Source organism: Varanus komodoensis, unplaced genomic scaffold (assembly GCF_004798865.1).
Source record: "Varanus komodoensis strain SLA01 unplaced genomic scaffold, ASM479886v1 scaffold19, whole genome shotgun sequence".
NCBI classification, from domain to species: Eukaryota; Metazoa; Chordata; class Lepidosauria; order Squamata; family Varanidae; genus Varanus; species Varanus komodoensis.
The window spans coordinates 12,681,103-12,705,676 of record NW_025335550.1 but is presented as its reverse complement, the minus strand read 5'-3'; the positions used below and the strand labels follow the sequence as shown (position 1 = coordinate 12,705,676).

The 24,574-nt window shown below is 58.7% G+C and overlaps 1 protein-coding gene across 1 annotated transcript in view; it reads right to left on the bottom strand.

Moving 5' to 3' along the window:
- Window positions 1–17,223: 17,223 nt before the first annotated feature.
- Window positions 17,224–24,574, bottom strand: part of ZFHX3 (zinc finger homeobox 3) — a 71,528-nt gene continuing 64,177 nt past the window's right edge. The window contains exons 9-10 of the mRNA XM_044427880.1: window positions 20,237–24,494; window positions 17,224–19,278 (exon numbers count right to left, since the gene is read on the bottom strand). Coding sequence (XP_044283815.1) covers window positions 17,762–19,278; window positions 20,237–24,494 — 5,775 coding nt within the window. The 3' untranslated portion in view covers window positions 17,224–17,761. The remainder of the gene's footprint in view (window positions 19,279–20,236; window positions 24,495–24,574) is intronic.

Genomic DNA, 24,574 nt, shown 5'->3' with positions numbered 1-24,574 from the left:
ACGGCACGCGGGGTCTGGCGGAGGCGGGTCCCCCGGTCAGCAGCCCGCCTTGGGGGCCAGTCGGATGGTGGGACGGGTGTGAGAACGACAGCCCCCTCCAACGGCTCCCCAGCAGCTCAGGTCCAAGCTGTGCCCTGCCACAGACTCCATTCTTCTGACGTAGCCAAGAGTGGCAGACAGGCCTCAGTCTCATGCCACGGGTGTCTTCCTACGGCCGTCCTCCAGACCAGTTGCCACCACATCGCTGGCTACCAGCTCCCCAAAATTAATTGACTTCCATCTGCCCTGCATCCCCTGCCAGACCATTTTATTTCTTGACTTCAGGTTCTCACATTGGGAACAGTGGATTTTTCTGCCTATTTGTATTCTCTGCACCAAGCACAGTTTTGAAAACTTCTCTTATGCTCTCACTAGACAGCCTTTCTCCAAAACAGAAAACCGCAAAGACTTTACTGTCTCCTCATATGGAAGGAGCAGCAATACCCAATCATTTGGCTGCTTTTTTCTGGACATTTTCCAGTTGTACAATATTCTTTGGAGAAGGGGTGGCCAGAAGTGGATATGACATTCCAAAAGGGATCCTACTACAGATGGATATGAAGGCATTAAGGCACTGGGCGATCAATGTCTGACATCGGCGGCTGATCTCCCCTCCTTTTCCTGAGAGTTCCCCAAACAGAATGTGCTTTTTCCACCACTGCTGCACGGAGACTTTCCCACCAAGCTCCAAGGCTCTGCCCTGCAGCGCCACTGCCACTCCACTCTCCACAAACAGATGTGGGAACCTTGAACCATTTTGTTCCCGTGTGTGTGACATGCGTGGCCCTTCCCTCAATCTGGCGGGATCCCTCAGGAGCTCCTCCCAGACCACAAAGGTTTATCTGCCAAACCGGCAACCTGGCAGTGGTGTCGGGGGAAGGTGCCCAAAATCATTTGAGAATTAACTAAGCAGCCCTGCTCCTGGAGCTTCTCAGGGGATGCAGCGGCTCACTATTATCCAGGGTGAAGAATGTCCATCTACTCCTCCGCTCTGCCTCCTGCTTTGCAACCAGCTCCCACCACAGTTATGCTTACTTGGGAGCCTCTGGCATTTCAAAACCCCTACAGAAGCTCAAATGCAGAACAATCACTGGGCCTCCCCATCTCCTAATTTCCTGGCTCTTTCAAAAGATGTCCCCAAAATGGATGAAGCAAGACTCTCCTTTGCCCGAGGCAGGACAAATCTTTCTCTCTAAGACTTGGGCCAAAGAGCTTATCATTTCCAGGTTCCTCACAAATGCCTTTTCCAAGCGAGTGTCCCACCGGAGACTAGCAAAGAGGGAGAATTTGAGGACCTCGCATATTTGTCAGAAGAATACAAACTTTGAAAGAGGGAGAGAGAGACCAGGAAAAGATGTGCAAGAGAAAGAGAGAGTCGTCTGGGATAGAGGGAGAGAGAGAGGGAGAGAGAGAGAGAGAGAAACAGTTACCACAGCGGACTAAACTGAGATGAGGCATACATGGTTTTCTGAGGCGAAGCTCAAGTGCCACAGGAAGCTGGAGCTAATGCAGAAGCACCTTATGCGCAGCAGGTCTGTGGGTTGCTCTGTTGGGCAAAGGAGCGCCCACCCTGGCTGGACTGTGCACCCACCCATCTGAAATTCAGCTTCCCCAGCAGTCACCTGCAGGGCTCTCCACTTTTTCCACTGTCTGAAGTAAGATTTCATTCCGGTCACTCAGATCTATTATATAGGCCTGCAAAAGCCTCACTCTCATCTGCAAAAGGAGACAGAAAATGTGCCTCAGAAAATGTGGCATAACAACATGATAACTGGGCACCTTGGCAGGAACTAGGAAAGATGTCTGGGGGTGCCCTGCTGTTTGAAGGCACTGACCATGTTGCTGACCTCTGACCCAAGTTTTTGGGGCAGGGTGTTGCACATCTGGGGCACTAACACCAAGACCTGCAACTGGACAGCCATCTAACTTGGTTTCCTGCACTGAGCCGGGCACTGGACCCGGTGGACTTCTGCCCTTTGATCCAGTGAACGTTCTCGTGCGCGTTGCGGCCAGCCGGGCTCCTGGAGGCGGCAGCATCACACACAGGGGAGGGAGGCGACCACTGAACAGAGTGAGTGGGCACACTCAGCCGGAGTCCTCCGAGCAGCCGGATCCTGAGCCTTTAGACCCCGAAGCATCTCAGAGAAGGGTGGGAGGGAATGTAGAGAATACATAAATAGTGGAGAGCTGGCAAGTGGAACGGACAACGGTTGGCAGCTAAGGGCAGGCAGACCCCTCGGAGGAGGCCACTGCCACTCCCCGCTTTCAGCTCAAGGTACAAACATCACCTCCATCGATCCAACTGACTACTTATAAGGCAAACGTTTTTTTAAAGCATCTGCAGGGAAGCTCCAAGGCCCCTGGACAACAAGACCGAGCAGGCCCATTTCCCGAGACATCTGAAACCATTAGGCTTGTGGAGGAATGGCACCTCCCCCGCGCTGCAGCCTTAACAAGACTGGGAGGAATCCTGAACTGTGGGAAACAGAGGCAGCTCCTCGCTGCTTCAGGCAGCAACAGGTCCTGGGCTGGCACTGCTGCATAGAGAGTGCTGGCAAGACACTCTGTAAAGCCACACGGGCAGCTCACGGAGTGGGCCGCTGCTACAGCTGCGCTTTCAGGCAGCGGAGGCAGACGCTTCACGGAACCATCGGAGGACCCGGCGACGGCACGAGGCTTGCGACCCCAGGCACCTCCACGAAGGCAGGTGGCCCAGTTCAGAGGCACCAGCATGACAAGTGAGAATCAATGCAAAGCAATAAAACTGCACGTGTTTTTCTCAAAGAAAAAGAAAAGGCTTTGGTTTTTAGGGCATGTGCTGAAGGAGTTTTCCATCTTGCCTCCCAGAAAGCAATTAAGCACACCTACTTTCTTTCCAATAATAACCAGACGCTTTGCAGTCAGGCTACACCAAGGAGCACTTCAGTGCAACCTCACACCAAAACAGCAGATTTCTCAGGGATGCAAAGGTATTCAATAAAAAGCTTTTAAAGGCATATTTTTAAACTTGCAGCAGGAAAGCTTTTCTGTGTCAAGACAGTAATTCTGATAACAGCATTGATCAAAATGTCATTCTTTTATGAGTGTACAATACCTTTTAATGGCATACAACAAGCCATTAGGGTTATACACCTCCATACAGCAGACATCTTACTGGAAAAAGGGAGTCCTGGCCAAGAGGCAAGCAAGCCAAGCATAGTATTTGTATTGCAGCTTCCTAAACCTCATCACTAAATGATTCTCCAGTAGCCAAATTGTGGGGAAACGAGGAAGAGTTTGCTCCCTATTCCCCAGGCACATGTCAGGGTCTAAGCATGGCAGTGTCTGGCTTTCCTTGGGGCTACATCCCCTCTGCCCCCACAATCCTGGCACACATACACTTTCCCATCTGTTTTGGCAGGCAGTTGAAAAGCTATTAGTTTTGTTCTAGGCTGTTTGCTTCCCAAGACAGACACTCAGCACCAGATGAGCTATTCAGGCACTTGAGAGATTTTTGGAGCAGTACTGGAGTCTGCATTTACTCGGCCTGAATGAGGGATGGGGAGGGATTCTGGGCACGCCTGCTCTGGCACTTCAGTTCCCTTGGCCAGCTAAAAATACAAGCAGTGGGGGGCATGGGTGGCCTCCTCACCTCTGAAGTTCTCAGAAATGCCACCGGTGGGTAGGTTCCAAGGTCCATCATGCAGGCCCAACACAAGACCTCTCCTAATTTCACGCCCTAAGAGTGCCAGAGTTAGAACGATGGTAGTCATTCCTTCGCACAAGTTCGGCCCTACATTGGCCATTTCAAGCAAAAGTTTTCTAGTTTAAGCAGGAAAACAGCTGAGGCCAGTGAGATGGAAAAGCAGGAGGCACCGCATACTAACCCCCCTCAGCCCTCTACGAGGCGGCTGCAGCTGCTTCGGGGCTCCCGAAGCCACTTCAAGCCATGATTCTCAAGTAGCGCATGGACAGCAGCACAGGCCCTTAAGCGGTCCCGAGCCAAAGCCTTGTCTGTCTCTTATGAACACAAAGTTAAGCAACAGAAGGTCATCTCGGAGCCACAAGAGGGAATGGAGTGGGGAGATGGGAACCAGCAAACATTTCCAAGGCGCTCCAGACCCCTCATTACCACCTTTGACAATCAGCCACACTGCACAGTGTTCCAACCAAGTATAGCTCTTCCTGCCTACCATCAATAACAGGGAGCAGATTAGGCCTACGGCCAGGCAGAACCCCTCACCTTTGCTTTTGTCAACAATGCTATGCCAGGGGAAAAAGGGGACAGACCACCACTTAACTCTCCTTGGCTTAGCAGAAAGTGCATCATGGCAAGCTGCTGCCTGCAAGCCTTGCCGGGCTCCCGAAGATGATTTCTGCGTCAGCTTATCATGGGTCACTCCTGCCAGCAGATCACACCATTGCCCACAGTGCATGATCCGTGCAGCCCAGGCAACGCCCCATCACACAGGAAAGTTCCTGGTAAGGTCTGGGCAGAAGAGTGCTGAACAGGTTTATCCGATCCAAAGAGACTCAGGGAGCCTGAATGTAAAACTGGGCACTAGCCCCACATTCTTTTATTTCTAATGTAATGTGTATCTTAGCTACTGTTATATGTCTAAAACAGTAACAAAGCATTAACGGTCTTCATTTGTATTTTCCTAAGTCACTTATGGACAGTTATAATTTCCTCATTATTAGCATCCTTAATCAACCCCAATCATATTAATACCTGTCAATTATATTCCTATACTACCCACTGGCTGAAGCTTTCTTCTCTATTTTCTCCATCTCTGTAGTTTGCATTATATAGCTTTATGCTATTTAAGGTTCAGAAATTCTCCAGATGCAGAGTTTATGATTACAATGTTAAACCAAGTCTTTAAAAATTAACTACTTGTTCATGTTAACTACTTGTGAGAGCTAGTATGGTATAGTGGTTAAGGGTGTGGGATTGGGACTCAGGCGATCTGAGTTCCAATCCCCATAGGGTGACTTTGGGCCAGTCACAGACTCTTGGCCCAACCTATCTCACAGGGCTATGGTGGGGCTTGATAACAGAAAGAGAATGATGTAAGCTGCTCTGAGTTCTTTAAAAAAAGAAAAAAAGGCAGTTATAAATCTAATAAATAAACCATGACATTTCTGGTTGGTGCTAAAAAACCGATTTGCTGTTGTTTTGTACTTTTACTTATCTAAAATAACATTACTTAGTGGGGTGGGAGAGAACTGGGCACCAAGAACATGATTGCTGGCCAAGGGGGAAGGCTGGGCTCATACACAAAGCCAAAGTATCTGGTACCATGGAGCATTTGCTGGAAGGAACGAGGGCCATAGTCCCTGCTTTTAGGATACAGTTTGGGGAAAATACACTGGCTTCTGGAGAAGCCGGGCCCATCACTTACTTAGCTGCTGGGCATCTCCTCTACTTTTTCAAACCAGGAAACTGGGCAGAAACATGTAGCCAGAGGAGACAGCAGAGCTGCTGAGAGGGAATAGAATGGCTAACGCTTCTCTTGCCCGTCTCCCTCGAGGAGGAGGCTTCCTAATCCCAGGGGGAGGCTCAACTTGGAATGCTTCCAGATGAGGCTGTGCTCATACAGCCCCTGCTTCCCTCAAGAAGTTGTCATCTTAAAGCCCCCCCCCCCACTTTCCCCGCTGTTTGTGGGGCTTTTTCTTTCCACCAAAAATCCATTAAGGAGCAAAGACAGAATAGCTATACAGAGTTTGGAAGCACCTGCGGTTCAAGGGCAGCTTCCTGAAGACTCTCCAGCCTTCTCTTCTCTTCTCTCCTCTCCTCCTGAGGCTCCATCACTGCCCAGGCAAGGAGCCCTCCCAGTGACAAATGCGCGCCTCGCGCCCGCCGGGCTGCCGGTTGCTGCTCGAGTCACGGAGAAGAGGCGCGAGGGCAGCGCTGGGCCCGCAGAGCCCGCACTGCGAGGGGGCGGACGCGGCACCACCCGCGGGCCGCAAGCGTCACCCCGGCCCTGCCGCGCGTCCAGGCGGTGCGGGAGCGGGCCGCGTCGAAGAGTGGTTCCAAGCGGCGGAGAGCGCAGGCAGCGCCGCGGCTTCGGGGGCGGCGGCGGCGGCAACCCCGAGGAGGCCGCGCGCGCTCCTGCTCGACCTTCACGCGCGGCGAGGCTTCGCAGGCCGCGCGGCCCTTGCGGGGCGAACGCCTGCGAGGCCCGCGGGGCGACGCGCGGGGCCCTCATGAGGACGAGGCCCGCCTCGCTCCCCGCGCCCGCTCACCGTCGGCCACCGGCCTCTCCGCCGCCCGCGCCTGCTTCAAACGAGGCCGCCGCCGCGCAGGGCCCTCCCTCCGCGTGAGCGACGCGACCCCCGCCCGCCTCCTCACTCGCCGCCAACCAATCAGCGCAGCTCTGGCTCTTGCACAAGGAGCCCCTCTAACCCGCTGGCGCCTCGGTAGGTGGAGCCGCAGAGAGCCATTGGCTGTTCAATCTCCCCCGACCAATCACGAGTACTGCCTCTGGTGGGATCCGCCTAAGGCCCTTCCTCTGTGGGCAAGGTTGGTGGATCGCAGCGCGGCGGCTGGTCACCATGGCAACCGCTCTGGGGAGGTATTACGGCAGGGTTGTTCTGGCCGCCTGGGGACGATGGGAGCTGCAGTTCAGCCCATCCGGAGAACGCCATTGTCGAGAAGTCCGAGTGAGGTTTTTCCGGGCGGGCAGCGTCAGCACTAGAGGAGAAAGCGACGCGGCCGGCGAGGAAGAACGCAGCGCCTGCCGCAGCCCTGCCCCGGGGGAAGGATTCGCGGAAGGAGATGAAGGGCGCGGGTCGTTTCCGGGGAGATTCCAGTGCTCGGAACTGCCCTGCCGGTGGAGCGCCTTTATGCCTGCCGCAGCCTCCTCGGGAGCACGGTGCGTGTCCTGAACGGCGGCGGCACACGGCGATGATGATGATGAAGAGGGCGAGGACCAGCCGCCGAGGCCCGTCCGGCCCTCCCGCCGGGGGCGGCCAGCGGGGCCGCTGCCGGGCCCCGCCGCCCGCTTCCCCGGCACGGGAACGCGCGCAGAAGCGCGCTCGCTGCCGGGGCTCCGGGCGCCGGGCGGCCCGCTTGCCCGCGCTGGCTGTGCGCGCCTCCCAGTCGTTCCAGGCCCAGCGCTGGGCCGGCTGCCCGAGCGGGAGGCGGCGGCCGGTGGGGGCGCGAGCGGCCTCGGCTGCCCGCGGCCTGCGCAGCCGGCCTGGTTGAGAGGCGCCGCCTCCCCAGCGGGCCCGGGCAGCCCGTCTGCCTCCCCTCGCCGAGGGACTTGGCCGCCTGAACCCGCGCCGTGGCCGCTGCGCAGCGCCCCGAGCGCCCGACCTCATGACCTCCGCACCCTGGCCAGGACGGAGCCCGCCGGCGCGGGCAGCCGCGATGCAGCCAGCTGGGAGCTTATCTGCTCATTTTTAAGTCCACTGCTGTCCAGTATGAATCGCTTGGACGCAAACATCGTCCAGCCTCGGCTGCATGCTGCACGTGTTCACCTGCAGTGTGGGAACCAATCTTGCAAGATTAAGACAAATTCAGAGTTTAATGTCCAGCTCTTCTCCAGAGTCCTAGAGTTCATGGGTCAAACTAGTAGATTGCAAGAAAGGCACAGGTTAGCCCGGTCTCCACATTTTATCATAATAAGCCAAATGTGAGCAAAACACCAAGCTGTGGCCCATAAATCTGTTCCAGTGAACTGTCAATGTCCCCTCTAGCAGGGCAATTTGTTAATTCAGAGCTGGGCCGTTTTTTCAGCAGACCTTGTACACTCTTTTCTGAAACATCAATAAACCATCTGCTTTGACTAGTTAATCAAACAACTTTATTCAGTCCAAAGCCATTTTTTCCTAATAAAAACAGAGTATTTATCTCCATGGCTATAAAAGGGGATTGTTTTCAACTGTTCACTTATAGTTAAGAAGCACATTTAGTCTGGATTGATTTCCAATGCCTTGGTCATATCCTGTCACTTTCTATTTCTTACACACAGCATCTCAGTTTAACCACTTAGCAGGGAAGAAAAAACCGAGCCCCAGCTCCAAGGTGGGGAGACCGAGCAGCTTCCGGGGGGGGGGGGTCAAGGCCCCGCAGCTGCCCCATCGCCTGCCTCTGCCACCTGGCGCTCCCGTGCCCGTGGGCTTGCACTCAAGCACCCGCTCCCACCTCGGCGCTTGCCCTTCCTCGCCCCTTCTGCCCTGGACTGTGCCAGGTGGAGAAACAATGGACAGGAAGGACGGCCTGCTCCTGGCCCCCCAGCCGGCCGCCCCAGCTCAAGCGGAGCTCCCTCGTCGGCCCCCGGCGTGTCAGGGCGCTGTCCCCTCAGCCGCTTGGAGGTGGAAGCGCAGGCGGCCGGCCTCGCCTAGACCACTCGCTCCTTGCTGTCGCCTGGGCCGGGGGCCACCGAGTGCGGATCGGACGGGCCACGTCAGCGCGCCCGACTTCTCTGGGGGCTGCGTGTCTCCTTTTAGCACAGACTGGCCCTTCCGGCAGGTCTCGCCAGTGCTCAGGGCTTGGGTAGCCCTCGGCCAGGGGCGATCCATCCCTCGCCAAGGTCCCCCGGAGCCCCCCGGGCCTGCTCGGCTGTTCTCCAGAAAAGGAGGGGGTCTCACGCCCCAGGTCAGGCAAGCAAGACAGTCTCTCCGGTTCCCTCCGGCTCCATCTTGGGGGCCAGCCTCTTCGGCACTGACCCGGACTGCCCCCCTCCAGCAGCGAGCGGAGGCGCCGCCCCCCAGAGCTCCTGTGGCCAGAGCTTTGTCCTGCCCTGGCTGGCTCCCCCGGACAAGGAGGCAGCGCCCGGCTCCTGGCTCAGCCGCACCCGGCGATCCGGAGCCGCCACGGTGCTCGGGTCCTTTCTGTATTCTGACTGTGACACTTGCCGCAAGCCGCCCAGAGAGCTTGGCTGTGGCGAAGCGCCGACAAACGACAACACAGATATTGCGACTACCTCGCCAAGAGCAGCTCTGCGTTTTCCCTGAGGTGGCGGGGGGGGGGGCAGCAGCCCCGGTGACAGAGGCGCTTGGTGGGCTTGGCAGGTAGCCTGGGAACGTGCCAGGCGCCGCCCCGGGGCCTGTGGCCAGGGAGGAGGGTGCCCTTGCCGAGGCGCACGGGCCACGTGCGGGCAAGCAGGCTCTCTGGGCTGCACGGAGCAAGCCACCCGGCGGCACCAGTGCCCTCTCCCTCAGGCCCCAGCTCCGTGCCGCCTGGGGCAGGCGGGAGGCTCTGCTGGGCTCGCAGGCAGCTTCCGCCGCCGCGCCCTTGCAGCTCTGTGCCCCCAGCAGCAGCATGTGCCAGGGGAGGGGGCAGCTCCAGGGAGACGCGGGGAGGAAGACGGGGAAGGCTCCCGCGCCAGGTGCGCCCCAGCCCCTCCCGGAGCCGCTCGCTGCCGGGCGACGCTCGGCCTGGTGCTCCTCCCGGCACGCTGTTGTCCAGGCCGGCCAAAGTGTGATGCCGGTCATTTTCATCTGTGACAGGTTTTAGAGGTTCGGGTGAAACCTATTTAAGGGATTAACATTTGGGTTAGGGTTGGGGTAGCCTGCCTGGCTTGTCCAGCCCATCAGCGATTACTTCTGTCCCCCGAATCCGGCAGGACGATGCTGTGATGAGTTGTTGCAGGTAAGCGCAGCACTGTTCCGCAAAAGTGGGAAACCCCCGGGCTCCCTTGCACGCTCCGGCCAGAGGCTGCTCTTCCACCAACGCCGTGCGGAGAGACTGCCGCTTGTTCGCCAGCTCTTCATCTGTTGTTTTTCTGAGCCTCAAGGAGCCACAGTCGGGATTACCGTGTCTGCCCTGCCTTGGCAAGCCTCCGCGTGTGCTTCCGCTCCGGCACAGGGCGAGTCCACAGACAGGCTAAGTTGGGCACAGCTGCCACACGCCGGGTGCCCACCTGTGATGGAAGCAGCACTGGCAGGGCCAAAGCGGGGAGAAGGAAGGCACCCAAGAAGGGTGGGGGCATCACTACGCCCCCACAGTGCAACCCGCCCGGCTGCAGATGCCGAGCTGGCGGTTCTTGGCGCCTGCCTCCTTTTTAGCACTTCCCTGAGGGTGCAAGTGCTCCAGGAAGGGGAGAGACCCCCCCACACACACACACACTGACAGCTGCACACATTTCCTGTGTTCTTTCCAGCCATTAAAGCGGAGTAAATATCTTCATGGACTTCCAAGCCATTCAAGTCGCATGTATTTCTGCACAACTCTTCTGCCACAATAGATGCACTAGCCATGTGGGCACCGCAGGACTGCGGTCGTCTTCCAGTGCCGGAGTGGCCAGCGTACGCCACCAGACTGGAAGGCGAGGGCGCCTGGTCCGGGAAGCGAGCAGGGGGCACCCAGGGGCTGCGTACGGCGCTGTGGGAAACGGGCCCTCTGCGGAAAGCATCGAGAAGAAGGGGGGAGGAGCGGGCAGCTCGCCTGCTTCGGGGGGCATTAGAGCCAGCACAGGGGAGAGTGCGATCCACATGCTCAGGCAGGTTCCACCACCGTTGTCGCCACCGCATGGCGTGCGAGCGGCTCAAGTAGTCCAGCAAAGCCAAGGGCGATGGGAGCTGCAGACAGAGCTCCTCTGGAAGCTTTACACTTTCCAAGATCAGGCCCAGTTTTCCAGAGAGAAAATGTGGAAGTACCTGCTTGAAGCATCCCATGGCCACGCATGGGCACATACCTCTGTCTTCCCACGCGAGGAGTGAGAAAGGCCAAATCCAGGATGTTTCCTTGGTCCCTTGACTCCTTTGGCTCAGCAGGAAGACCTCACCGGAGCGAGACTCCCTGTCTCAGCGTTAACCCCTCCTCTGCCCGTGGGTGCGCCTGCGCGGCAGAAGCCCTCCATGGGTGCAGGGGGGCAGCTGGGCTCCTCCAGAAGGCAGCCCTGCTGCTGACTCCAGTCCTGGCGGCTAAAGCACAGGTGGCACAGGGGGCGGGCCGAGTGCCCTGGGAGGCAGCTGCTGGGGGGGGGGGGGGCTGAGTGCAGCAGGGCGGGATAGGGAATGCTTCCCTTTTCCCTCCCGTCCGCTCCTCGGGCGAAATTGCCCCGACCCCGGGCCCACAAGGGAACACAGACAGCCTCTGCCACATGCCCCCCTCCTGCCTGGCGAGGCTACTTTCCGGGAGTCGGTGGGAGAACTTCAGTGGAAAACCGGGAGAGGGGAAATGCCGAACGCCCCTCCCTCGCCAGCCTTTGGTCCTGGGAGGAAGGCTGGCGACTCGCCTTGTCCAAGCCCAAGCGCTGCGTGCGAGAGGCTGGCTGTCGGGGAAGGCCTGCAGCGCCTCCCGCGCAGCTCCTGCCACCCAGAGCATCCATGCCTGAAGTCCAGCAAGAAAGGAGGGAAAGCGGCTCGCTCTGCGCTGTTGTCCAGCTGACACCCTCGGGAGGTGATGAGCTGGGGGCCCTCTTCACAGACAGGGAGCAGAACGTGCCGCCCAGCGGGCCATCGGTCCTTCTCCATTCCTCTTGCCGGATGCAGGGATACAGAACCCATTCAAAGCCGGGGCAGTGCTTGGCCCATGAGGAAGAGCAACATGGAAGCGGCAGCCACTCTGAGCTCCGGCCTCCTACAACACGGTTCCGACATCCGACGGTACGTGGGGCAAGAGATGGAGCATCCTACGGGAAGCGGGAGCCAAGCTGCTCACACTGTTCTTGCACAGCACCAGGGAGCCCCAGCCGGTTCCCACAGCAGTCAGCGGAAACCCGCTCGGGCCGCAGGAACGCAGGCCTACGCTTGGAAACGAGTCCTGGGTTGCAAAGGAACACAGTAGCAGCCCAGAAGCTTTGAGGGAAGGACAGCTCAAGCCCAGGCTGGGGGAACGAGAGAGAGAGGAGGGGTCGTGTCCAGCTGCTGGCCAGGAGCAGCAAAAGCAAGTTTGCAAGCCAGGGCTGGGGCAGATGGGCAGCGGCGGAGGGTAAGCAGAGTCACGTGTTTTGGGAAAGGGCTGAAAGGAAAAAGTGCAGAGCACCACGAAGGTTTGAGGATTCGTTTTACTGATTGGTCAGGAGGGCAAATCTTGTAGCCAAGAAGAGGAAAGGGATGGCAGCTCATATAGAGGAATGAGCAGAAAAAATTCAGCCAGGCACCCAAAGAGCTCAGAGTGGCTGTATCAACCAGATTTTTTCAAGCAACCTGGTGAAGAAACAAAAATTATTTGGAAAACCAGCCGAGTAAAAAGGCAGTTTGGGGGAAATGGCAATAAGAATGTCTTGAATCTCCTGAAAATCTGAAGAAATGAGAGTCCACATTCAAGAAATGTGCATCTTGTGGGGCAAAATCAGGAAGGCAAAAAGCACAGAAACAAGCACTGCCCACACGGCCCATGGGAGCACAGGGAACGGAGCCGCAGACACTGGGACACACGAGCCCCCAGGCGCTTGAGGGAAGCGCCTGGAGGGGCCCCCTGGCGGGCCTGGCTGCTGTGTGCCGGCACTGGCACAGCAGCGAGGAGACGGCTTCCACAGAGTTCTGCAAGCCCAGCAAAACGAGCAATTCTTTGTTGGCCACATCCAGTGGGGTTTAAGCCTGGGCAGGTGCAGAGCAAGGCGACCCAGACAGTACCCACCCGGCGAGGTCCGGCGTGGAGGGATCGGCTTTCCCACCCTTCCCACCTCCCCAGAAGAGGCAGAATGGCGCCCCCTGGCAGGGCCTGCTTTCAGGGGTCGGTTTCCACCGTGTGGTCCCTCACTAGCAAGAGCAGCGCCTGCCCTTCTGGCTTCCACCAGTTCTGCGCTCCAGTGCAACCGCCTCCGGAAGGACACGGAGGCGGCAGCCTCTCGCTCTACTGCTCTGCACCGGCATGGCCTGATCCGGCTGCCTGCCCCAGGGCCGCCGCCAGCACGTCCTCCAAGCGGTGAATCTGCAGTTGCTCTGCTGCTCAAGGGCTTGCAGGGCCTTCCTCCTGCCCCACCAAATCAACTGACATGGCCAGCACTCTGCTCGCCATGAGCTCTTTATTAGTTCTGGGGAACATTTTCCCGTCTTTTTTAGAGCACCACAAACTACAGAAGCCCAGGAAGGGATGGGGAATGATAGAAAGAGGAGAAATACACAAGGGGGAAGAGTAGAAAGTCAGCAACATCTCTCCCTCTTCCTCCTATTCTGTGGAGGACCTGAGTACCCTCTGCTACCTTCAGTGATCTTCCTTCTTGGCGGGCCACTGTTCTTTGTGGATTGGAAAGAGCTGCCGTGAGTTAGATGCAGGGCAGACGATATGCCAGTGCCGGAAACATTCGTACCTTGGTGCAGTTCGCTGACCGGAGGCATCTTCCAGGAACTATCTGCGCTTTTGCACATGCTGCTTGAAAAGCAAATGATTTATATTAGAAGAGGAGCCATCCGCATCACAGTTTCAGAAGCAACGGCGTTTTCAAGCAGGTCCCTCCCATGCTAAAAGCACACAAACAAATCCGGTGCCCAGATTTACCCTTCCAAGGCAGCTCACAGCATTCTCCTCCTCCACTCCCTGTTATGGTAACCACCACCCTGTGAGGTGGGCTGGGCTGAGAGTCTGCGGCCACCCCAGGTCAGCCTGCAGCAGCATGGCCAAGGGGGGCCCAGGCACACGCGTGGGGTCGCTCTTCCACGCTGGCCCGTGCGCCTCTCAGCCCCGCCCTGCCACAGCTGGGGGTTCCAGCGCATAGTCCCAGGAGGGGGCCGTCCATCAGCCACTCGGGGTGCCTTTCCTGGGGGGGGCTGGCCCCGCAGGGTCGCCCCCACACCGGCTTCATCCGTTTGTTTCTAAGCTCTTGCTGTTTCTGGCCCAGGCGTGTGGCACGCTCCGGTTTGGGAACACACTTGGCTCCTCCTGTCCCTGCCCTCAAAAGGACGGGGGGATGGCAGATCCCCCGCGAGCCCCTCGTGACCTGGGCACGGACGCCCCAGCCCGGGAGAGGTCCTCACGCCCCCCAGGCGCCTGCTGCCCCCGACCTGCTGGCGCCTCGTCCCACGGCCAAGTGGCTCCTCCACGGCGCGGCCCTGCCCTGCACGCTCGGACACACACCCGCGGACAGCAGAGACAAGAGCTTTTGCTCATCTTTTTAATGTATCACAATGAGCAGAAACATACTTGATGAAATATTTTCAAAGAGTATATTCAATTACCATCTACAATCAACTTAACTATGACAACAAAGTGTTCTGTGACAAAATGTTTTTTTCTTTTTTAAAGTTCCGTGTGGTTTGTTTTTGTCCGTCTCCATGTATTTTGGTACAGTTCGAGATCAGCATTGTTACAGTAACAAAAAAGCTAACAAGACTACATTATAGAAAAACACCAAGAACATCATTTTTGGTTTCACTTGCTCTAGTTTTTGTACATTGCAAAGGCTGTTCATATACCTCTTTCTTCTTCACTTATGTTTTCTGTTTTATCCAGACTCTCTGCTCCCCTCCTCCTAATCAGACAGATGAAAAACAGTCCAAAACTTTCACAGTGGGCCCGAAGTTTAGCGCCATCGAGCCAAGCACACACCGGCCCGCCTCAGGGGCCCGGCTTCTGTTCCAGAGGCCCCCAGCGCCACCCGCTGCCAGCCCCCCGGGAGCTGGACTGCCCTGCCCTGCCCTGCACCCACCGCCCGCCACGGCCGCCCACCGGGTGCGTCTTCCCAGCGGCGCTCTGCGGTCTTACCCGTCTCGCGCTCAGCTTGGATCCGGCATCAGTGGGGAGCCCCGGAAAGCACCCTGCGCCCACAGGCGGGACGGCGGCTGAGAGGGCAGAGGAACGAGGCCGGGGGATGTCGAAGCCTGGGGGCCAAGCGTAGGCACAGCCCCCGGCCCCCCCGGCCCTGCTGGGGCATGCTGAGCACGGCCCCCTCTCCTGCGCTGACTTTCCCAGAAACGCACCTGCTGCACCACAACGTCCACAATGGCAGGGCAAGTCGGAGACGGACCGGCTCAGCTCGACACGCCGCTGATGCTCAGGAACTCCAGCGAGGGGGCCGGGCAGGGCAGGGCAGGGCAGGGCAGGGCAGGGCAGGGCAGGGCAGGGCAGGGCAGGCGGGGAAGAGGAGGGGGCAGAAGGGAGGTCGCCTTGAGCTGCTCTGCCCTCCTGGGACAGACACTTCTCTCCACAGATTCTCCCCCCCACGCACACACATCCATGCCCCCACCTGCACACACACGCATGCGCATCCATGCACCCTCGCTCACGCACACAGGAATACCGGGAAATGTACAGAAACGCCATTTGGAGGTGGGCAGGGGCGGACGAGCAGGAGCAGGGGCAAAGCGGTGCCTGCGCGGGGCTGCGGGGAACAAACAGGATGATTCCAAAGCAGACACCAAGCCTGACAGAGAAAACTAGTGTTAAACTGGCAACTTATACCACACAGAGAACCAAAAACAAAAACGAAAGAACTTTCTAGATGATACAGAGTAACATACAACAGTTAAATGGCAAAAATATATATATATATATCTATATATTTTCATAGAATTACAAACAAGTTAAAATAATGAAAACCAAAACTGTACAACTTTAAAATTTAAAAAATGTTCATCTCAAGCAAGGGAGAAATACGAGGCTCTTTGTTAAAGGGAAACGGTAACATTTTGCCCACTCGGGTCTGCTTTGACACCTCATGCTACAACTGGATACTGGCAGTAATATTCAGCGGCACTCTCTTTAGTATGGTCTACTTCAGCGATAAAGAGGAATTTGCATTGTGCATCAGTCTAGACAGAAATGTGTACAACAGTTCAAGGCCGAGTCTTCCGTTAAATTAAAGACAACAGGGCATGAAAGAGGGGGCCTGGCTGGGAGCAGGAGGGGAGGCGGGGAGGGCGCTGGCCTTCCCCCCCCCCACGCCCACCTCCCTTCCCCGCACAGAGCCGCCTTCCGAAGGCCGGAGCTGCCCGGACGCCCCTCGGCTCCAGCACTCGTTCACAGTCTATGTTCCCTTTTGAAGCGCAAGAATGCGGTGGGGAGGGGAGGTTCGGGCCGGGGGGGTGGCTGACTTTTGGCTGGGAAGGGGCAGCGCGACACCTGCTTGCCTCCAAACTCTACTTGGTAGCAGCACAAAGTTTTCCTTTCAATTTCCGGACCGCAGCAGGTGCCGCAAGAGGGGTGCGGAGAGTCACACCAGGCCCCACCCGGGGGGGGGGGGAATCACACAGCACTCGCACTGCCTAGCACACAGAGACACGTCTGTGACACACAAAAACACATCTTTTGGTTTGTTGAAGCTGCAGGGCGAGCTTTCCTCGGCTTGCCAGAGAAGCACAGAGGACAACCTACATGCTTATTCATTTGTGAGTTCCTTTATTTAAACTGAGTCTTGTGGCTGAAATCAGAAACAAATCCTCAAGTCAAAAGAAGAATCCTTTTTGCTCTTTCTGCACCAGTTGGTGAAAAGGGGTTGTCTTTGGATTTTATTTAAAGCATGAATTTCTTTTTGAAGAAACAAAACGAAACAAAAACTGGAAAACAACCCCCCACCCCCCACACATGTAACAAAAAGTCCTCGGAAAAGGAACAAGTGCCCCTCATCGTTACCCAAAGAAGCAAAGGCCAACACTTCCAAAACGGAGCCTTTGAAACATTTACAAAATGAGGAGAGGAAGCCAAAAGAAGAAGACAGAGTTAAGTGCACAAGGGTAACAGACATGTATACACCTTAAAAAGTTTTGAACCCCCAACAAAAATATTCTGCAAAGGATCCTACTGACCCCTTTGAAACCCTTTGAATTTTTTCTTTAGTTTTTATAAAATAATTCTGCAACCACCCTCTAAGAAAAGAAGGCAGTGACCGTAAGTGGAAGATTACAGGATGGACAGGTACAAAGGGCAGGGGAAGCTTCGGCGAATCGATGGGTTGTAATCTACCTGGCTAGGAATGAACGAGACAACATCAAATGAGAAGCCGCAGCTGGACCGTACAAAAGCTAAATGTACACAAAAGGAGGGGGGTTCTTTTAAATCTACCGTACTGCTTCAGTTCATTTCCAATGCAACAATCTACTCAACACCAAAAATGGTCATATCTATCATAAATACAGAAAGTCAGTTGTTTTAAAACTTATTTTAAGCTCCAAGTCCTTAACACTCTTTGTGTTGGTTTTTTTTTTTTTCTTTTCTGAAAAGTGGGAGTGCTGAACTTTTCCCCTTGAAATTGGCTTCAGCAGAAAAGCTACCCTTAAAATCCCCAGAAAGCTAACTCAGTTCACATTGTCTATCTCTTGAATACTTTCTGCCCATTTTTAAATTAACAAAAAAAATCTTTCCTTGGAAAAAAATCAAAATCAAAAAAGAAATTATATATATTTATATAAAACAATGATTCTGAAAACTGAACAAAGTGTGAGCGATTGACCTGAGAATAAAAAGACGTTACATTTCTTTTTCTTTCCTTTTAGCAAGCCATTGGTATCTGAATGCTAAGACAGCAAGAAATTTAAAACTGTGGCAAGGTGGTCTGCTTTCCCATACAGTCATGCCGGCCTCGGCTGTGCTCTGGGGGGCAGGGGCATTGCTGAGGGGGAGGCTGGAGCTCCACGACAGACAGGCAGACGGACAGACGGACAGACGGACAGGCAGACGGATGCTGGAGAGGCGCCTTCCAGATCAACACAGGGTCCCTCTCAACAGCTGAAGTGCCAAAGGAAAGCCACGGGGCGTCTGCCGGCATCAGCATATGGGAAAACAGCCCACCCTTCTCTCTTCTGTTCTCTTTTTCTTTTTTGGTTAGAAGCTTTGGAATTGCAGTCAGTCTGTTTTTGAAATTGGTTTGTTAATTTTTTAAATTCTTTTTTCTAAATTGTTCCTCTTCAAAGCTCACAATCTAAAGGTGTCCGTTTCGGCGTGTGTGAGGCCTGCACGGTCCTCGGGGCCGCCCAGCGTCTCGGGCCTCACCAGGCCGGCGGGCTCTGGGCTGTGGTCCGAGCCAGACTCCTCCAAGCGGTCGTCTGTCGGCATCGCAGGCTGGACCCCTGAGGTGCTGCACGAACTTGAGGTAACCGTTGAGGATGAGGAGAGAGGCGGCAGAGGCGGCGGCTTCCCTGGGGGGGCTGCCCGGGGGGCCGCTGGCGGCCAAGACTTCCTGGAGGTGTGGGGGGAAGCGGTGGGTGGGGGCGAGGGGCTGTCATTCGAGTGAGCGGCAGACTGCGAGGTAGATGCGGTGCTCGGGTCGGGGGGGCAGGCGGAGTGAGGTAATAGAGTGGGGTGCTCTTTGGCGTTTCTCGCTGCTCTTGGGATTGTTCGGTGTTTGTGCGCGGTGGACTCGAGGTGCTGCCGGAGGGCGTCTTCCCCGCACACCGTGCTCTCGCAGGCCACACACTGGTACGAGCCGCCGCCGCCGCCGCCAGCGGGCACGTGAAGCACCATCTCCTGCAGATCCACCCCCGGCTGGCCGAGGCAGCAGAGGGCCCGCAGGTGGTCACTGGCCGCCTCCTGGCTGCTGAAGCCCGCCTGGCACTTTCGGCAGACCAGCCGGTGCTGCACCTTTGGGACAATGAAGGGGTCGGGAGGGGCGTCCACGGCACCGTCGCTTGCCGCTTCAGGCTCTCCGTGGGGCTCGGGCGGGTGGGGGGACACCTCCTGGGGTGCCGGCTTCTGCTCTTCCGGTGTGGGGGATTCTTTGGCAGGATCTTTTTCTGGGGCAGAGGCCCCCGTGGGGACTGGGGTTTGGCTTCCTTTGGGCTGCGGCTGCAGCTGCTGCGCTTGCCGCTGCTGCTGCTGCGCTTGCCGCTGCTGCTGCTGCAGCGCTTCCTGCAGGCTCTGCTGATATTGCTGGTACTGCTGCAGCAGGGAGCCCGGGGACAGGCCGAGCAGGGCCTGCGACAGCGCGGGGCCGTAGGGGAACAGCCCTTCCATGCCGTACATGGGCTGGAGGTACCCGCTCTGCAGGGCCCCCGGGATCTGGGGGGCATAGTAGGGAGAGAACCCAGGGACGAAGTAGGGGAGGAACTGGCTCGTCAACAGAGCCGCGGGGTCTGAGCTCAGCGCTGCCTGAAGGGCCTGCAGCTGGGAGGCCTCCACCGAGTACTCCACCGCAGGCAGGCTGGCCGAGAGGGTGGGGGCGGGGGGCTCCCCCTTGTCCTTCTTAGGGGCCAGCAGAGGGTCCCCCTTGCCCTTGGCAGCTTTCTCCTTCTCTCTCAGCTTCTCGCTGTCCTTGTCCTTCCGGGATGGTGGCTGGGGCTGTGGGGGTCCCGTGGCCACGGTGGCTTGTGCTGGGCTGGGGGAGCTCAGGGAGGCCGACGACTGCTTATTTGGTAATCCAGAGGTGGGAAGGCCAGGCGAGGGGACGCTTGTGCCAGGCAGACCCATCAGGCTGGCCTTTGGAGACGTTAAAGCTGGAAAGGAAGCAGAGACAAGGGGGAGTTGCACCAAGGCCACGGCCAAGACTTGCCCCCGCCAGGCGACGGGCTGGGACGGGCGCAGCCGAGCCCCTTCCCCAGCTTTCTGCCCCCGGGATGGGCAGCAGTCCAGCAACTGGCGGGAGGCCTCCAGCCCGCCGTGATGTGGAAGCGCTTTCTGAAGGCCAATCCGTCTTCTCAGACGGGCCTTGAATACCCGACTGGCTAGTGGGCAGGAGGGCAAAAAGCCGCAAGGGGGGCGCTCCCGGCGCTCCTCTCTCCAGGAGCCTCCCTGGAACACTGGCCCAAGCTGACCGTGCACAGGCGGCCGCCAGCTGAGGTGCCACAGCTCCAGCCTCCAGGTGGGGACTGGCGAGTCCGGCTGGCAGAAGGCGAAAAGGGCAAAGGGCAGCCAGAGGAACGCCTTTGGCAACAGAGGGCCTGGTGACCCGGCCCCCTTCGCTGTGCTGCACCCAGTGGAGAAGGCAAAATGCCCCCGGCAGCACAGCCGAGGACAGACCTGCATGGAGCAGAGGGCTGCCCACCCAGCGAAGCCGCGATGGCGGTGGGCGCTCTGTGGGCCAGCCTCTCCCGCACGGCCTGGAAGCCGTTCCTCTCCAAAGGAGCGTGGAGCGCAGTGTGTGGACACAGCTCCTGTACAAGTCCAGGGCCACCGCAGGAGGGAGGAGCTGTCCCTGCCGCTGCCCGAGTCTATGCCGACCGTCTGCCTCCTGGCAACTCACAGGCAGCCGAGGGCCTCGGAGGAGCTCGCAAGGGGCTCTTCCTCCTCCAGCTGGACAGAAAGTGCCGGGCCAGAGATGCCGCAGTGGTGCCGCTGCCCCCTCCCCTCCCCTCCCCTCACTGCCCCCCCTCAGCTCTCCCCGCACCCCCTCTGCCCCAGGCCCCAGCCCCAGCCGAGTGTGCCCAGGAGCTGCCAGAGACGGGAGCCACTCACCTGCGTTTGAGGGGGTGAAGCCAGGCAGGGAAGGGCTGTTCAGGCCCGGCAAGAGGACGGGAGGGATGCCCTGCAGGGATGTCGGGTAGGCAGCAGGAAGGTTCAGCGCCTGCAGCGGGGGGCTGTCGAACAGGCCTTGCTGCTGGGCAGCCAGGCCAAGGACCTCGTTGGCTTTCTTGATCCGGTCCAGCTCCTGCTGCGCCATCAACTGGCGGACAGTTGCGGGGTCAAAGTACTCCTTCTCCTTGTCCAGCTGGCTTCCAATGGTGTCCTTCACTTTGGAGATGTGCTGCTGGGAGAAAATGTGGTCCCGCACGGACAGGCGGGCGCTGTACTTGATGCCGCACAAAGTGCATTCTGTCTTGGGTCCCTCGTAGCTCGCCTGGTTAATGCCAAAGTGCTTGGCCATGCTCAGCTTTGACTTCTTCTCCTTGGCCCGAGCGTTCTGGAACCAGACCTGAACGACCCGCTTGGGCAGCCCGATATCATTGCCGAGAACCTCACACTCCAGCATGGTGGGTGTTCGGTAGTCATTGAAGCAAGACTTGAGGACCTTCAGCTGGAGGTTGGTCATCTGCGTGCGGAAGCGCTTCTGCCCGGGCCGATCCCCGCCATCCCCGGACTTGCCCGCTGACCCGCTGGTGCCGGGGCTGGGCGAGCACGGGTCCGCCAGGCTGGAGGTCTCGCTGTAGTCCACGGTGCCCTCGTTGTCGTACTCCTTGCTGTAGAAGCTGGGAGCGGGGCTGACCAGGCCCGACGACAGCCTGTCCTCGTACTCTGACATGGCCATCATGGCAGCCTTGGTGAGGCCCTCGCTCGGCCCGGACGAGCACCTGGCTTCCGTGGCGAGGCCAGTGGCGCTGTCGTTGTCGGCATTGCCCTCGTCGCCTGTGGTGGTGTCTGTGATGGCAGTGTTGACTGATGAGCAGTCGTCGTTGTCCAGCTTGGCTTGGTCGAAGCTCAAGTGCACCGAGGCGATGGAGGGGCTCTCAAAGTCCTCGAGCCCTTCCACCTTGATGGAGGAAGGGCTCAGCAGGGTCCCGGGAGAGAGCTCGAGCGACTTGCCCACGGGTGAGAGAGGAATGCCCTGGCTGTCGGTGCCGCTGCCGGGGGGAGGCAGGTGGGAAAAGCTGGCTCCATCGAAAAGGTCCCCCTTCACCTGGAGCCCTCCGTCGCAGTCTAACAGCATGGCCGACAAGGTCAAGTTGTACCCTGCCCGCTTGGCTTCGTGCCAGTGCCGGGACCGGATGTGTGCTTCCAGGGCTGTCTTGGCCTTGAAGAGGGCCCGGCAGAAGGGGCACCGCCGGTGGGCTTGGGCGGGCCCCACGGCCCGGAACTGCCCTTTGCGCTCCCGGGCCCGCGTGTTCTGGAACCACACCTGCACCACACGCTTCTTCAAGCCCACCTCATGGGCGATGTGGTCGAGCATCTTCCGGGTGGGGTTGGAGTCCAGCAGGTATTTCTGGTACAGAACCTCCAGCTGCTCGGGGGTGATGGTCGTCCGGAGGCGCTTGTCCCGCTGCGGCTCCTCCCCGCCTGCGCTGCTGTCGTTCTCCCCGGGGCTCACGCTGGCCTTCTCCTCCAGCTTCCGCTTCAGCGTGCTCGTCGTTGACGCCGGCGTGGAGGGCGAGGTGGCTGAGCTCATGGGCAGCTGCGGGAGAGCCCCCGAGAGCAGCTGGCTGGCCAGCAGGGGGCTGCTGGGGTCGAACAGCATGAAGGGCATGTCCAGCGCCCGGTCCAAGAACTGAGGGTGGAGGAACTGGTTCTGGGCACTCAGGAAGTGCAGCTGCTGGTGCTCCTGCCAGTGTTCGAAGGAGGGGAAGGCCAGCTTGCACTGGTCGCACTGGTACGGGATGAGCTGAGGGGGCAAGCTGGCCAGCTGCTGAGGCGCAGAGGTGTGCAGGGGCTTGAGGGACAGGTGAGGGAGCTGCGAGGAGGGTGCAGGGCTTGACCGGGGCAGGGTGCACTGCGGTGGATCCACCAGCTGCTGCGAGGTGCCGGGGGAGTGCTTTGGGTGCAGCGAGCTGGCCTTGGGCTCCCCCAGGTCTGGCAGCGGCAGCACCTCCTGCTTGGGCTGCATCTGCTTCTCTGGAGCCAGCTGCTGCTGCGTGACAGGAGGTTCGGGTTGCTTGGGCTTCTCCTCCGCCATTTCAGCTTTGGAGCAGTAGGCAGAGGAGTCGTCCTCTGCTTGTGGCAGGAACGCCGAGGAGGAGGAGGAGCAGGGGGCTGGGGCGGCCGTGGAGGGGGAGGTACTGTGGGCCTGGGCAGGCATCGGGGTGCTGCAGGAGGAGCTGGTGGGCGTCAGGAGCTCGGCTGCATCCATGGAGTCCTCATTCTGGCTGTCCTCCTGGCCTTCCTCATCCTCATCCTTGTAGCACAGCTTCTTCTGGTGCTTGATCAAGTCAAAGATGCGCTGGAAGACGAGACTGCACTTCTTGCACTGGTAGTTCAAATTGCTTGTCCGGATGTACCTGTCGTTTGTCAGCTCCCGCCGCTCCCCATCTTTGCCCTCCCCCTGATTCTCGTAATTCTTCCTGGCCTTCTGGCGAGCATTCTGGAACCACACCACGATCACGCGGGTCGGAAGGTTGAGCAAATTGGACAGCTGTTCGAATTCGTCATCCTTTGGGTAAGCATTTGCGTCAAAGAAGTCCTGCAGCACCCGGAGCTGGTAGTCCGTGAAGCGTGTGCGGGAGGAGCGCTTGCTCCCCCAGTACTCCTGCTTCTGAGGCTCCGGGGAGGGCGGCCGGGAATCCACCTTCAGGTCCTCCAGGCTGGTAATGGGGGGGTTGCTGAAGTTGTACGGAGAGTCTTTGTTGCGCTGGCGCTCCTTGAAGAGCGTGTTCCGGAACCAGTGCTTGATCACCTTCTGGGGCAGGCCAGACTTGTCCGCCATCTCCTTTATCTGCTCCTCGCTCGGGGAGTTGTTGATGTCAAAGTACTGCCTCAAGACCCGCAGCTGGTCGTCCGTGATCCGCGTGCGCGGCCGCTTGTTCTGCTGCTGCTGCTGCTGCTGCTGCTGCTGCTGCTGTTGCTGCTGCTGCAGAAGGCCGGGTGTGAGCTGGTGCTGGTAGAGCTGGGCCAGGTCTGCGGGCAGGGGCTCGACCGGGCCGAGCTGCGGGGGCAGCTGTGCTGGCAGGCTCTGCAAGGGCAGGCTCTGCATCATCAGTGGGGAGAAGAGGGGCAGCTCCATGGGCATGGGCAGCTGCGTGAGGGGCAGGGGTGGCTGGGTGGGGGCCAGGGTGGGGGACGGGATGATGGGTGGCTGGGAAACCGGGATGGTGGGGGTGGGAGGGGGCTGCTGCGGGGACACGGCGGGGAGGGGGGGCGGGGGCGGCGGGGGTGGCTCCGGCGTCTGGGGCCGCAGCGGGTAGAGCTTGTCGTAGTGCTCACGGTACTGCTTAGCAAAGCGCTCCAGCTGCCGGAAGGGGAAGTAGTGCTGGTGGACGTGCTCCTGGTGGCTCTTCAGGATGAGGACATTGGAGAAGAGCTTGCCGCAGGCCTCGCACTCCAGCTTCTCGGCGCCCTCGCCCTGCTCCGCCTTCCCAGCTCTCTTCTGCACCTTCTGCTTGTTCTCATTGTACTGGATGACCAGCTCAAAGCCAAAGTTTTCCAGCAAGGCCTTCGTGGCGTTCCCGCGCGCATCGGACGCGATTCGGGGCGGGAGCAGGGAAGGCTCCGCAGGACCTGCTCCCGCCGTGGCCACCCCCAGCTCGGTCTTGTCTTTGGACCTGGTGGCCTCTGGCAGGGGCTCCTTCGAAGTGGCGCCGCCCTCGAGCTTCTCCGAGCCCTCCCGGTCACGCTGGAGCTCCCTCTCCTTCCCGGCGGGCTTGCCCTTCTTGTCCAGGGGCTGGCCCTGCTGCAGGAGGACGCAGTGTGGCTGCGGTGGGGGCGGCTGCTGCAGGATTTGTGAGGGACCTGGCTGGGGGAGCTGCACCTTCAGGTCCTCCAAGAGGCCGGGCCCCGTCCCCGTCAGAGTCAAGGTGCCGCTGGTCACGGGCAGGCTCACGTCGGCGTTCAGCTGGAAGTCGGCACTTGGGATGTAGAAGGGGAAGAGGAGCTGCTGCTGCTGTTGTTGCTGCTGCTGCTGCTGGAGCTGGAGCAGCGTCTCGGTGGTCATCGGGAAGTGCGGCAAGAGGGCAGGGTTGAAGAGCTGGGACTGCAGCAGGGCAGCCTGCTGCTGCAGCTCTTGCTGCAGCTGTGCCTGGGCCTGTGCCTGGGCCTGTGCCTGGGCCTGTGCCTGTGCCTGAGCCTGGGCCTGGGCCTGTGCCTGGGCCTGGGCCTGGGCCTGGGCCTGGGCCTGGGCCTGGGCCTGGGCCTGGGCCTGAGCCTGAGCCT